This window comes from Cyrtonyx montezumae, unplaced genomic scaffold (assembly GCF_038088225.1).
Source record: "Cyrtonyx montezumae isolate F1298 unplaced genomic scaffold, pur_monq_1.0 scaffold_10, whole genome shotgun sequence".
Taxonomy (NCBI): Eukaryota; Metazoa; Chordata; class Aves; order Galliformes; family Odontophoridae; genus Cyrtonyx; species Cyrtonyx montezumae.
Genome location: NW_027071826.1, coordinates 34272198 through 34287161, shown reverse-complemented (window position 1 = coordinate 34287161; position 14964 = coordinate 34272198). Strand labels below are relative to the sequence as shown.

The 14964-nt window shown below is 35.9% G+C and overlaps 2 protein-coding genes across 4 annotated transcripts in view; one reads left to right on the top strand and one right to left on the bottom strand.

The window, feature by feature from the left end:
• The window catches only part of VPS18 (VPS18 core subunit of CORVET and HOPS complexes), a 242363-nt gene that overhangs the window by 194416 nt on the left and 32983 nt on the right, over nt 1-14964 (top strand). The gene's annotated exons all lie outside the window — the stretch shown is intronic.
• The window catches only part of INO80 (INO80 complex ATPase subunit), a 59748-nt gene that overhangs the window by 38539 nt on the left and 6245 nt on the right, over nt 1-14964 (bottom strand). For all 3 annotated transcript variants that reach the window (XM_065754824.1, XM_065754825.1, XM_065754826.1), the window contains exons 3-16: nt 14074-14240; nt 13910-13977; nt 12041-12202; nt 10347-10467; nt 8868-9082; nt 8050-8103; nt 6338-6541; nt 5348-5543; nt 5070-5137; nt 4573-4782; nt 3981-4061; nt 2621-2716; nt 886-945; nt 129-271 (exon numbers count right to left, since the gene is read on the bottom strand). In XM_065754824.1, coding sequence (XP_065610896.1) covers nt 129-271; nt 886-945; nt 2621-2716; nt 3981-4061; nt 4573-4782; nt 5070-5137; nt 5348-5543; nt 6338-6541; nt 8050-8103; nt 8868-9082; nt 10347-10467; nt 12041-12202; nt 13910-13977; nt 14074-14240 — 1845 coding nt within the window. The remainder of the gene's footprint in view (nt 1-128; nt 272-885; nt 946-2620; nt 2717-3980; nt 4062-4572; nt 4783-5069; nt 5138-5347; nt 5544-6337; nt 6542-8049; nt 8104-8867; nt 9083-10346; nt 10468-12040; nt 12203-13909; nt 13978-14073; nt 14241-14964) is intronic.

Here is a 14964-nt window from a genome sequence, read left to right as displayed (position 1 = left end):
TCAAACTGCACGAGACATTTGAAGTCTCATATCTGTTTCAATTGTAACTTCCATCAGTTTTTTTTATTTTTTATATTTCTCTAACAGGTTGATAGGAAGGAAAGACTTTGTTCCAGTTCATTTATTACCTGGAGCTACTCTTGAGTGCTTGTGCTTCGTCCAGCACCATATATTGCCACTTCACTCGCTGGAAGTACTTCACATCCTGCACTACCAGTTGATAACTGGTAATCACCACGTGGAAAGGAGCATCCTGAGTATACAATGTCTTCTATAAACACAAAATAAAAAACAAATGTTGATATAACGTAAACACATCGTGAAGAGTTCACCTGTACATGTTTTAATTTCAGACTTGTGTTTCATGACTTTCTCTCATTATTACTTCATTTTTCAACTGACTTTTTTAAGTATCTATAACAAAGTTATTCAACTAGTGGATCTGGACTTCAGGCCATTAATCCCTGATCGATTTCAGATGCTTTCTAATGCACCAAACAAGAGCCAGGTGTTGAACTTTATAAAATGCTGTTTACTTGCATTAAATTAGGAACAATGTGACAGTTCCACAGGGATGCTACCCTTGGGCATTCTGAGTTAAATCATCCAATTAGAATAAACAGTTCCTGACATTAAAACAGCCCACTTCATTTGTAGGGCCCAACTTTCTTCAACTAACATCATACTACCCTAAATTGTGCTATACTGTGTTGTTCTCCAATACAAGATCAGTCTTCTACCTACATTAACAGAGGTTACCATATGGATGAAGAAACAGCACTCCATTATCCACACACTGTTTAGCAGAATGAAGTGCAATAATGGTTTGGCTTACTCTGCTCAAATAACCAAGACAGTCCAAGCACATAAGAATGCCAAAATTACCTGACTCCAGAACTTCCTGATGACCTTTCTATCATGGGGATTTCCCCAATAAGGTAGCACCTGAAACAGTATAAAAATACAAAGACGTAATTTTCAAATAAAGATGCACTTGCTTTAGAATTTTATACTATGCATTCTACCAAATAGAAAGAAAACTTTCTTCAAAACCAAAATGAAATGATCTTTCTTACTATGCAGAAAAAAAAACATTAAGTACTCAAAAACTTCTTAGGAACATAATTCCAAGAAAAAATTATCATTTGTCTTATATCTAATATAAACATAGCATATCTTGATCTAAAAATGCCTGGAAGCATGTTTCTAAAAATGAAAACAGATATGCTGCTTATGGAAGAAACAAGTCTCTACACGACTAGAAAGCTTGCTCTCCTGTTCAATGTTCCCTGCTGTTTCTCCCTAATAATACCAGCTCTGTTGGATTTGTACTTCAGAACTGTTTCCAGAGATGAAAGTTAACACATCTGGTCTAGATGTAAAAAATAAAATGATATTTTAAAAGTCAGTAACAATACAAAAAAATCTGGCCATTCATTTATTACTCAGAGCTTTATGGGTCCCATCACTCATAAGAGACCTTCACAGAGAACAGAAAGCAGCCAGAGTTAATGGTTATTAATTCTGCACTGCCATCATCTGCTTGATGAAAGGACTACAGGCAAGACTGAAAGTGTGGAATGCTCATTTCTGAGCTTGTGAAACATCTCCACCCTCCAAGCAGGCAAGCTCTAAATTACTCCACGCGATAATGCCTTTGGATGAACATTCTTGCAATCATTCTGAAATAAGGATGCTATTAAAAAAAGCATCAGATTAACCAACAAGTTAAGCCTTTTATTTTACATACTATGCAGATTTTGTCATGGACCCGAAGAAATTAATTCACTGTGATTTACTATAAGCATAGATGACTGAATTTGAGCATGATAAGAAGCAGGAGCAAAACTGGTTCAAAAAAAAAAAAAAAAAGGGTACAATTTACAACCAGTAACAATCAAAAGCTTAGATTTTTTCTAAATACGATCTGTTCTAGGAATGCATCATTATTATGCAATTAATCCACAAAACAGCTTTGTAATAACAGAAACTGAGAAAATCATGACTATAATAATAATTACTATTAAAAAAAAAAAGGTTCTCGTCTCAAGCATCCTGACAGCACTTTTAAATATTTTTCTGTATTTATTCCCCAAATGGAGAAAGCATGGAAGTTACTCATCTATTCCATAAAATAAACTGGTTGAAGCAAATTACAAAAAGTAAACAGATAATGTGGCCAATTGCTCTCATGTTTTCTACTACAGGTTTCAAGCTAGGGTTCCCTACTGTTTTGGCACCAAGAAATAAAGTATTAACTTACAGCATTACTTTCAAGTCTTTTCCCATATCTCAATAAGAAGCCACGGCATTCAAACAATTAGCCTGGGTGCTACTTAAAATTGTAAGCATTATTAATTATCAGCTACTTACAATTCTAAGTAGGTGTTTTTTACTTACTGGTCTTATAAATTCTTCGTAAGAATTAAAATTACTTGTGCTTACAAAACCTATTCAGGACCTATTCATATCAAAGGTTACCCTGTCAACAACACAAGCATGGCTCACTACAGAATTTGAAACTTCAAGATAATAATGCACCCAGATGTGGCAAAGAACTCTGGAAAATATGTATGCTTTTGAGAAAATATAAAAGAACTTTCTTGCATGTGCCTGTTACCTTAAATTTAGGAACAAATCTGGCAAACTCCTGGTGCCAGTTGTTAAGAGTAGATGCAGGCGAGATTATTAAAAAAGGTCCCCAGATGTTTTCTCTCTGCAGTACACATATTAAAAAGAAACAGACAGACATCCATAAATTAACGGGGGGGGGAACAGACACAGAGTTTCATACAGTATTGTAACTACTAAGTAATAGTTGCTACATAAGATAGAATTATATACAGTTTAATAAAACTTCCTCCCAGAACAGCAGGGTGACACAGAATCAAACAGAGCAATACTAACATCTAACACAGTCTTCTTTCAGTACACTGAAGTTGCTCCCAGAACAAGCACCACCATTTTGAATTGGCTTGTTCATTTTTTTCAGAAAGTTGCCTCCTCCACATTACTAACCCTCTGTCATTTTGGAAAGGAAAAAACACCAGGAAGTATTGTAAAGCTCTGCTCCATCACATCACATCAGAATATCTTCTTGTGAAAAAAAGCTGAATCATTAATGTATTAATGTAAGCTTGTCTGCACAAGGGAGAGCAGGAAAAACGGAAAGCCTAAAAGCCCAATAAATGCTTCCAAAAATCTCAAGTTGCAGTGGGGACACAAGCCTAGTTGTTATCCCTTAAATACAGATGAGCTTAAGAGCCTTTGGCTCTGCATCCATCCAATATCATGGTTGATAGTACCATCAAAAGCATATCAAAACCGACACAAACAAATGCAGACAGTGGCCAATCATCTGTTCACTAATGCAGCTACTTCTGCTCTCAGTACCACTGGCTGATACCTGCAATTTAAGGAGAGCAGCTGGAAGACACTTTTTTTTTTTTTTTAATATATCTACCTCTTTCTCTACATATTTCTGCATTAAGAAGAAAACTCATGTTGCTTTTTCTGTTTGTTTATCTGTTCTGGCACAGAAGAATCACTGTTTCCAAAAGAAAAAAAAAAGGAAAAAAAATCCTATTTAGTATGGAAACCCACACTAAATGTCATGAAGTTCAGAATTTGGGCTTCACTTCTTTCTACAAGTCTCTCTGATTTGTAAAGGTCAGTGAATTATTAAGTCTGTAACTTGCTCTCTCACCAAGCTTTTACAATCACAGCATATGAAATGATGTTACTCAGTGAATAAATGAAAATCCCATTTTTATATAATTATACCTATCTATATGTACAAACATATATAGTCACATACACATAGGAACTTATAAAGGTAAAATTATAAAACAAACAGAAATGCTGAAAGATAAAATGCCTCTTCAGGCACTCAAGCTTTAAAATCTAGAAGTCACTTCAAATGTGAAAAGTATGCATCTTCTATCAAGTATTTCGACCAAGAAAAGCTATAATCCACTTACTTCAGCCAGATGTGCAAGGAGAGCAATACTTTGTACTGTTTTACCCAAACCCATTTCATCTGCCAGGATTCCATTGATGCCCTGAAAAAAAAAATCCATAAATTTACACTCTCATCTTACTGGTATTTTTTATCCATGCAGGACATGAAAAATGAAACAACCTACTTTCTTTTAGGTCTTCTGCTGAAAGATATTTCATGTCAACTGCACTCTCATTTGTTTCTAGGCCATATTTTTTTCCCCCCCCCAGTCTATTTCCACATTACAATCACACTTCAAACTGGATACGCACAGGGGCAACGCTGTCTGCAATTTACAGTCTGAAATTGTATGCAATTCTGAGAATCATATAACTCTTCAGTGTATAATCTAAGTAATCATCATGTAAATATCCAGATAAGGAATCTTGAAATTTATCTTCCATTATAAGTCAAGGACACTGACAGGTGCTTTACATAATATTTTAATTTCTTCTAAAAATATTGAAGATGCAGTATTGTCTATTTTTAAAAGCAGTTAATTTTCTGAACAAGTTTCCTCTAACTTCTTACATTTTTCTGGTTTTAAAAATCTGCAAGACATCTTAAGATACCTGCTCGTACAAGTTTGCCAGCCAATTCATGCCTTTCAGTTGGTAACCTTTCAGTTTTCCATTGAAAATAGTAGGCTGTGGAATATCTTCCCCTGCCCGGATAGATGGATTTGCTAAGCTATAGCTCTCTCCAAAGCCAGTACCAGACTTGTTAGCAGCCCGTAAAGCAGCTGCTCGACTTTCCTTTGCATCTTCGTCAAATGATCTAGTCTAAAGGAGAAAAGAAAAACGTGTGTAAGATTATAAACATGTTAACAAGAACCTGTACAGTAAAAGGCTTTACTCTTCACATTAAGACATATGATGTTTGCCAGAAACTAATGGAAAACAAGTCTGTCCCCACATATTTTATCTCCTTTCTACTTGTTTGAGCACAGAAAGGGGCAACAAAATCAAACAAACCTACTTGACTTGGCTGCTATTAAAGATTCTGGCTCTGGGACCTTTAGCAATTACTCTGCTTTTCCTTTCACTTCATGAATTCTGAACATACGTACCCGGGCCTGATGAATCTGGTAAGCATCCTCAGCATTCTTCAGAGCCTGGGCCTTGTAATAGTTACTATCTGAAAATAACATCTCCATGTTAGAGCTCTGCAGAACCAACCACCCAAGATTAAAACAAACAAAACTAAACAGATAAGCTTCAGAAATTACAGATGTGCTTCTTACAAAGAAGGAATTTTATGCTTGACAATTTAAATTTGCTTAATAATACATATATAATACAGTAAATTTCAAGAGTGCATAGGGAGAATGGTGGATGAATTGCTTACCATAATCTTCCTGGGTGATGTTGACCACTACTCCTCCTCCAATATCAATCTGTCTTTGGGTAGAGCTGTCTTCCAGTTTGCGTAGGATTTCCTCCTGTATTCCATCATGCCCAATATCTCGTTTACGACTCATAAAATGTGCATATAATTCAGTTTGTGTGATCAGGAAGTTAAGTTTTCGCTGCTGCCTTTTAGCCTAAGAGAACACCATTTACCAAAATCAAAGAAAAAAAAGTCACAGAATATTTAGTGATTAAAAAATAGTTCAAGAAAAAAAGTTTCAATCTAATAAAATAACAATTATCTAGGTTATACTATGCACATTATTTTGATTCAAAATGCTAGGGCATCAGTTGCAGACAAAAAACTAGCTAACACCTATATTAAGATACAAAATTCATACAAATGAAATATTCTTTTGAATTGAAGATAAAACTGTAAATCCACTGGATAACTGTGGCAAGAAATTTTTTTCTTAAATTCAACCCTTGTAACTTAAAACAGTTGATGAATCAGTCTCTTGGCCAACACAAAAAGTGATCACAGAAAATTCTCAACTCCCAACAGTCCTGCTAATATTCTCAGCAAGTTATGAAGCTGGTTTACAGCAAAAAAAAAAAAATCAATGTGAATGAAAAGATGACTTCTGGATTCAGAAAGATGTACAAATCATCACAAAAGGCTGGCACTAACACTCAGTTATGCACGTGCCAGTGAGACACACAGAGCCAATCTAATCCTTTATTCTATTTCAATCACTTGTAAAGAATGTAAGTAGCTCAAAGGCTTCTTATCAGCTCTGACTAATGTTAGAAGAATAATGTAAAGAACTTCAAAATACCAAAACAAAACAAATAAATAAAAAAGTAATACTATTGAAACAGAATAAACAACTGAACTTAATAGCCCAGATTTAGAAACTCAGATTATTTGGTCATTTCTGTGTTTACTGAAGAAATTAATTATCAGCAACCTGTGTTTCTGCTTTACCTCTCTCATCTCCTCATCCAGCTTGCGTTGTTCCAGAGCTTCTTTCTCAGCTCGTTTGCGATGTTCTTTTTCTACCTTTTCATACTTTTTCCAATAGAGAAGCATCTCCTTGGTAAGACGACGTGCCCGTGGTAGAGTTTCCTTACAGTTTTTCTGGGCTTGGAGAGCAGCACGACGTACCTCCCTCATGCACTGATGAGCAAGCTAGTGAGAAATAAGGTATGGATTCAGATGAAAGGGGGGTAGGTTTAAAGAAAACCAACAATACACATCACATCTAATTGAAACCAAATCTGATTCTTCAGATCATGATGATATGATACTTTGTTCAGCACTAAGACTTCAAAAGATGACGGAGAACACCAACGTCCAAGAACTTCCTGAGATGCATACAAAAAAACCCAAATCTATGACAGTTGCAGCACAGCACAGTACTTAAAATAACTGATCTGGTAGACAGATCTTTGAAAGGTATTCCAGAGACCAGAGTTCAAGGTCTGCCTGCAACCGTGACTCTACTCTGAACATTCTTCTGTGGTACACACTGTTTCTCACTGTTTTAATAAGGCTGCTGCAACAGCAATATTGGTAGCACACAATCACGTTCACATTAACATACTAAAAAGTGGGGGAGTATCCTATAGTTTTCCTGCCATCTCAAAAAGAAGCATACTAGTGTCATTTTTCAATCCAGCATATGTAAATTAATGTCACTGTCAAAATGGTCAAAACTGCTGGGTTTGAACTTTGTGACAGCTGTATTTTTCCTCTATTGAAATTTGCACATCAATAATTCCATCAGAAAGAGATTTCAAATGATCAAATGAAAACAAAGAAAAAAAAAAGAGTCCAATTTCAAATCCTTTAAGTCTGCTGCATCACTCACTTGATAAAATACAGTGTGTGATATCTACAAATACAATAATCACAGAATGTTTGTCCAGAAATCAAAAAGAAATCTATTCTCTGGTAAGGATGTCCACAGTGAAGCAAGATCTTGTTTCCTGTATTCCTTACAGAGAAAACATGCCCACTCTTATTAATTTATATGTGAAATGCAACGTTTCCTATGTCAACTTGTGTCTGATGATTCTTAGCCAAATATTATTTTTTCATTATGCATATAAATAAATCACACATTTCAGTGTAACACTTCAAAAATGCTTTGAAAAGCATTACCAAATGTTCCTACAGTAAAGTCTTCTAGGTAGAAATAATGACATTTCTCAGAGACTACTCCAATAAGGAAATAAATTCCTTTGGCAATCACTTAATCAAAAAAAATTGTTCCGTTTTTAATCCCAGCTCCTATGTAAGTTCGCATAAATTAACACATTTAATACTTCCAAGAGCCCCTTTGATTTACACATTTAGAACAGCAAATTCTAGCTAGTGGATTGATGGGCAGTTCAAAAGCTAATGAAGCGCGCTGAAGTCTTTAATTTATTGTATCAAAATCAGTAAATAAAAATGAATATAGTAAATCTTATGAAAGCCAGTAAGATTTCAGGACACAAATGTATGTCGCTTGTTTCCTCTACTGCTTATGAAACACACCAATACGATACATTTAAAAAATGAAAAGCCTTATACAAATTACTGATGTACAGTTCTTTTTTCCTGTACTGCCCTCTGGAATCATTAAGAAACAAAGAGATTACAGTTTGCTTATTACATTCAATACAAGTATCAGTATGGAGCTAAACACTTACTTTCTTGCTGTTGGTAAGGAAAAGGTTGCGCGCTGATGCTTTTTGTTTGTATGCCTGAAAAAGAACCCATCCTACAATTACTTAAAGAGTAATAGCTGCACAGTACTTTAAATGATCACCATCCATACTTCAGCTGTTTGATCTGCCAACCTCAGTCATGCAATCTATTACATAATTGAGTACATGTTCCATAACTATTTTTTGCTTTGATGGAAATGTCTTCCCTCCTTCACTGTCCAACACATGTAAAAATGCATTTCAGCTCCTGAAAGAAGTATGTAAAACATCCCTTTTCCACGATTTTTTCTTTAACTACTACTTCTGCAAAGCAGAATTCTCCTATTCCATTGTCAACACTGAAACAAACAAAAGACATCCCCAAAGACGTTTAGAGTTAATGCAAATTATGTTATTCATGTGAACAAAATCCTGTAAACGACACGAAGCTTTCCCTAGCTTGTTTCTCAAATAAGTTTCAAAACACACGTATGCTGTGATGATTGAAACATGCCTCTCCTGAACTTAAACACTACTCCTGGATACTGGGCTGCTTTACACAGCTATCCTGCAAATCTGCAGGATTACATCCTTGTGTTTATTGTAATGTTCATAGAAAAGGGTTGGATAGCCAAATATAAGCAACACACTGCACGATCCACTGGTGTTAAGCAATCAGAACTATACTTTGCTTGCAGATTACAGAATATCAGTTTGGCCATTGATGATCAGCAGAAAATCAGCATCAACACCCCATTAAGTTACTTTTTATCCAACTTCCTTGTCACCACCAATGATGTAGCACTGTTAACCAAGCTCACCTTTGGCAACTCCTTCTTAACAATGCTAAGCCACACTTTTCGCCGACGAGCATTAAGTTGTTCAATAGACATATGCTTCTTCTTGGACCCAGGTGGTGGTGTGTCATGAGAAAACTTGGCAAAAACTTTGGTCTGGTGATGGTGGTGTTCCGGGGACTCCTCTGATGAGAGATCTTCATCCCGTCTCCTCTTTTTCTTTACTTTTTTCAACTTTCCTGCAATAATGACCATTAAATCAATTTTTTTCCTATTTCTGGGACCTTCTGCATTAGTCAGACATCTCTCCTAACTAAGTTATTCAAGCCATTTTATGTGTAGAACCAACAAAAAAGTCAAACTTATTAATGACTACCAGTTCTAGTACCATACACTTACTTCTTTATGGTTTTGCTACTGATTCCTATGTCTTGTTTCCCTGCACGAGGCAGTATTCATTTGGAATTAAAATATCTGAGACCTTCTATAATCCTTGTCCTGTGGTAAAATTTTACTTACAGACATGTAAAGGTAAGACATTTAAAAGTAACAACATCAGCATTTGGTAGGTAGATGTCTTGAGCCATCATGAAAGAGATTGGCATGTTATCACTCATTGCTGATACAGCTTTCAGAGGAAACTACCAGATACTGTTATCAGATAATAAATATAATATTTGAAAGTATGCAAAATCATGGATGCTACAAGATTAGAGGAAAAAAATACAGCATTAAAGGAACTTGTAGAGAGATAAGAAGGATAGAGGGAAGCCCAAAATAACCTTCTTAAAACACAGCTCAAACGTGAGTGCTTGTACTACAGAGAATTCGCCTTACACTGACAGTTCACAGCCTTCTCTTCCTGCTTCCTTAAAGATCTACAGATGCTGTCAACTCAGTCATGAAAGGAAACTGTACTTCCTGGCAAACATGCAGCTGAAAAATTCCAGCTGAGAGGTTATAGAAATAAATTCTATTTTAACTCATATTGGACATCAATTGTGAGCTCCCTCTAATTTCCAGAAAACAATCTCATTTCCTACCATTTCTTATTCACTGGAACAATTACACATTTGGGAATAACTGTATCAGGTACTGGATAGTTTCTTATGTTTTACTAAGAACTATCAAATTATCAAAGAAAATGAGCAAATGGATCACGATACACAGCAATATTTACAGATTCTGAAACATCGTCAAGCAATGCTGAAGTAGCTCTAGGTACCCATTGTGTGACTCTCATTCTAGATCCAACGGTTCATAAAGCAAATGTAATACCGTGAACTTTCAATTTACACAATCTCTTTTAACCCTAGCTCTCTACAGGCCAGATAAAGCATACTATTTTCTGATTTCAATTTGATGGCATCAGCCATTAGCTTTCTATCCAAAACTTTAAGGTCTGGAGTGTGTGCAAACACGTATGCTTATTCAAAGACAATAATACAAGAAAGGAGTTACAATCACAGCAACTATTTAAAAACACAAGGTGAGTGACTTTACCTTTTAATTTTTTCTCTTCTTTAAACTTCTTTTTCTTGGGCCCTAGCAGGTGGCGCTGCTGCTCATAGTAGGGATCATATGTAGACAGCAGCCCTGCACTGTAGTACTGGTATTGCTGCAACTGAAGTAGATGCAAATGAGCAAACTAATAGAAACCAGATATAACAGATAAAAGCAATAGCAGGTAAATGAGTTCACGTCTTGATTGTAAATCAGATATCAATAAATGTGCTTCTCCATATTTAGCATGGTTATCAAGGTTTGGAGTGTCCAAAGTGAAAATCACTTGCCCACAGGTGGCCCTCAAGTTCTACAGAGGGAACCAAAACCATTTAGTTAAATAAAGACAGGAAGAACGTGCAGTGAAGCTTACACTTTCAAAACATACCACTATATCTTTTTCTATACAGCCCAGCAAAACAGCATATTACATGCAACAGTTCAATCAAGGGCTTCCTACTTGTTTGCTTGCATTCCCATGTCCTACTTTTATCACAAAAAAGGATATCAAAGGACAAGTTCAGGCAAAAGGCATTTAAAAGATTTCCACATGAACAAATCGAACATTCAGGTTATCAAGTAAAAGCAGGTGACCAAGCAGTTTGGAGATTATAAAAAGAAATAGTATATTTCAAGCAATATTCATCTAAAATATCAAAGAACTATATACAGGCTACACACAAATGCAAAAACTATGACCTACATGAAAGCTGGGTGTATCAATGTTTGTGCAGTTATGCAGTATTTCAAGAAGACAATGCAATCTGGGTTTAAAAGATAATGACTGAACAAACAAAAGAAATGGACAGAAACAAAGACACGGGTGGGAAAACAATTTCTTCACTCTTCTTCTGGAGAAATCTGAAGCAGTATGAAACAAAATGTGAAAAATTTGTTTCATACGCTTCCTCTGATAGCAGAACAGGATGACTTCCTTCATCTGAGACACACTTGCAGTTGCAATACAAAACAGCAATTATTTTTTTCTTTTTTTGAGAAAGCTTTTATGACTCAAATACGTTACGAGAAACAAAGCAGTCAAAACTTGGCACAATATTAAGAAAAATGTAGAAATGCAGCAGATATTTTCTTAGAAGAAAGAGATGAAAAGAATATGAAACAGAAATCTAAAATAGAAAAGAAAGGTAAGACAAAAAATAAAGACAAGTAAAACCCCAAAGAAATACAGAAAACAGTAAGGAAGAAAATGAGGAATTCTCTTTCAAGCAGATAAACACCACCCCATGACTTGCTGCCTCAATGGCGAGGCAAACGCACTGCAGTAGGCTTAAATACACAATTTTAGTCTTGAATAGCAGCTACCACCTGTATCAAAATCAAAGCCACAGCATCTCAGTTTTGACATGTACTGTCTGAATGTTGCATTCTAGCATCCTGTTTGCTCTAATGAGTGTAACAGAGTGTTGTAGAAGCTGTATGTACATATGTATCCACACTATCTATATAAACAGTTGAGAGATTCTTAGCATAAGGAATCAATAGCGTATCAAACAGTATATAATTAAATAACTCTTGACTGAAACTGACATGAGATTGTTCCAGTCTACCGAACAATAGGGTATTTTGTAGTCCACAAAACACTACAGATTCTTAGAAAAACATAGAAGTAGTTAAAACAGTGCAACTACAGGAAAAAAGAAAATTAAAGAAATATGGAAGTTCTGGATTTTTACCTCTTTGTCTTTGCTATATTTACTTTGATGTAGTTTCTTATATTTGTGTAATCGCAGCATATTATGAAGCTCCTCCCTTGAAAGAGAAAACTCTTCTTCATCCTCTCCATCCTCATCACTTGGAGAATCTGTGTCACTGGAGTCATCACTCAGAAGGATACTCTAACAAGAATAAACAGAAATGAATTAACATTAATAACTCCCTACACTGCATTGTTTATTTATGCAGAACACTCTTAAATCTTTATCTAATAAATACTGGCCCAACCACAACACTTAGCCTTTACAAAGTGTCTTCCCTCTGAAATGCTTCAAATGGAAAAGTTTTCTGATCTACAGTGTTGTTCAGCATCTAATCAAGTACACACTTTTTTTTATTCTCAGAGAGGTAGATTTCTGTTAGTTTAGTGAAAATTAAGTCATTTTAAAACCCACTGCAACTGCTTGTAGTCTCAAAAGATTCTTCCTAGCAGTGAGAAAGGCTGGGATATAAGCAAGGGCATTTTGTGATGTATGGTTGCAGGTGCTTTGCTACCTCATTTGTACTTTTTGTCTGCTATTCTCCCACTGCACCACTTGCACAAGGTTTGGCTCTTGCTCGACCTCTTGCCAACCTGTTTTTACTAACTAGAGAACACTGCAGTACAATGAAAAGGCAAAGATGGCACAGTGCCACTGTTCCTCTCTCTCTTTCTGCCCTTCATTTGGACCTTGTACTGAGTTCATCTTAGAAGCAAATTTTCATTTCAATCTCCAGTGTCCATTTAATATATTTCATAAAGCTCACTTTAATTTGGACACAGTACTAAAATTACTTAATGTTTCTATATGTATTCTCACTGTGGTATTTAACCAAAATGCTGCTACTCACCAAAACTGAAATACCTACCATCCATTTTTGCTACACAGAGGAAATGAAAGCCTTAAATCTACAGAAGCTATAATTCTATTTTGTTCCAACAAAGAGCCAGTACAATACTTACTACTGACCATCACATATTCTTCCTTCTTTCCCATTCTAACATGAGAAACCTCTGTAGAATGCACTTTTTGTTTTGGTGTTTTTTAATGCAGAAAGAAAACACAACAAAACAACAAACACATTTATTGCTTCTCAGCAAGGGACACTGGAGTAACTCCAGTTACTTAAAAAAGTGCAGCAAACAACAGATCCATATAGTACAAGATTAAAGAAGCCCTTCAAAGATTGTTTTCAGCAGCATATAAAATATGACTATATCTCTACATCGCCTTATGCTTCTTCAGTATGATACTCTGCATCATGTCATTTCAGGCAGCTCTCAAACATAAGCAGTTGCTGTGTATGCTGCGTGAATCTTTGCTCTGACTGTGGCCAAAGAGCAGGGAAGATGCAACAGGAAAAAATGCCTAACAGTCTGGTTTTATTAAGTTTATTAAGTGTAGGTTCAGCTTGGACACCAGGAGCAATTTCTTCTCTTTTCAGGAAAGAAGATGAAGTGGCACTGAGAGATGTGTTTTAGTGGGTAGGGGTGATGGGCTGATGGTTGTGCTAGATGATCTTGGCAAACTTTTCTAATGTAATGATCCTATGATTATTATGACATCTGTCTAGCTTTCTGAGCACTCAGTGGTTCATGCAAAGCAAAACAGAAGATGGGAACAAATAATCTTACTGTAAACTTACTACTTTTGGCAACTGTATTTGTGATAATGCTTTGACAAGGGCTCAATTTCTTTTTGCTACACTGTTAGATGTTTGGAACTCTATGATGTACAGCAGATGAGAAGACAGAGTCTCTTACACACCACTGCCTACAGCGTGCTAACTAGGACTACTCTACTCTTCTCAAATCTGTTAATAGCTGCATTTCTTAGCAATATTCTTACCTTCAGCCACTTTCTACTTCTCTTCAGTTTTGAAAAGTTATACAAGCTCCCTTTTTCAGACTTCATCTCTGTTTAAAGAAAAGATAAAAACAAATTTCTTCAGAAATAATGCTTTTCCCAGCCTACTCCAAAGTAAGCAGAGATTCAACTCAGTGGATGACTACCTGGCTGCAGTACTCCATTCAGGGAATGTGCGTTCAGCACTCCAGAATTCCCTAATCCAGAAGATTCCCCAAGCAAAGCATTTGGAGGCTCTTCCTTAACTTGCATCAGGGGATCCCCAGATGGAGGCAACAAAGGATTGTCATCCAATCCATCCTCACTCTCATCGCTGCAAGAAGATACATAATAGGATGAGAACGACAGGAAAACATTCAAAGGAGGAGATGCCAGTGCAACTTTCCTTGCATGTGCTCATTTGCCTAAAGTTTTGAGAACTAAGGCAGCTCCAGCTGTAATTCTGTATATTACAAATTCTGCTGTTAATAATTTAGTGTTAAGCCCTCAGAAGCAGTTAATCATCAGACCAGTCTGGTTATGCTATCAAGCTCTTTCCTCAGTCTCTAAATAGATATTAATACCCTAAGCATGAACTAACCAAGAAACTAAGTGCTCAGTCAACTCAAAGCACAGTATTGTTTCTTCCAGCACTACTGCACATGTGAAAGATATAAGGCATTATTTTTTTCCTATTCCTTGTGTGAATGTTATAGGCCTATAATACAGCTGTTATCTATTATACACACACTTTTCAGTTCTATCACCCTACAATTACAAAACAGTGATGAAATTAGATGTAAACTGCTTTTGGACAGAAACGTACCTTGAAGAGTCACTTCTCAATGGTACAACTTACTATCATAGAAACACTGCATCTGGCAACACTATTTGCATTTCACTTATGGCTATGTACCAGTTCTCTGAAAAAAAATTAACTTAATGCTTGTTCATCCCATCTCTTGGAGGCAAGGAAAGCTTTGGCTGCTCAATTATGAGCAAAAGCTTTAAAATATCTTGCTTATTTGTACCTAGGCAGGCAATATGATGAATTATCA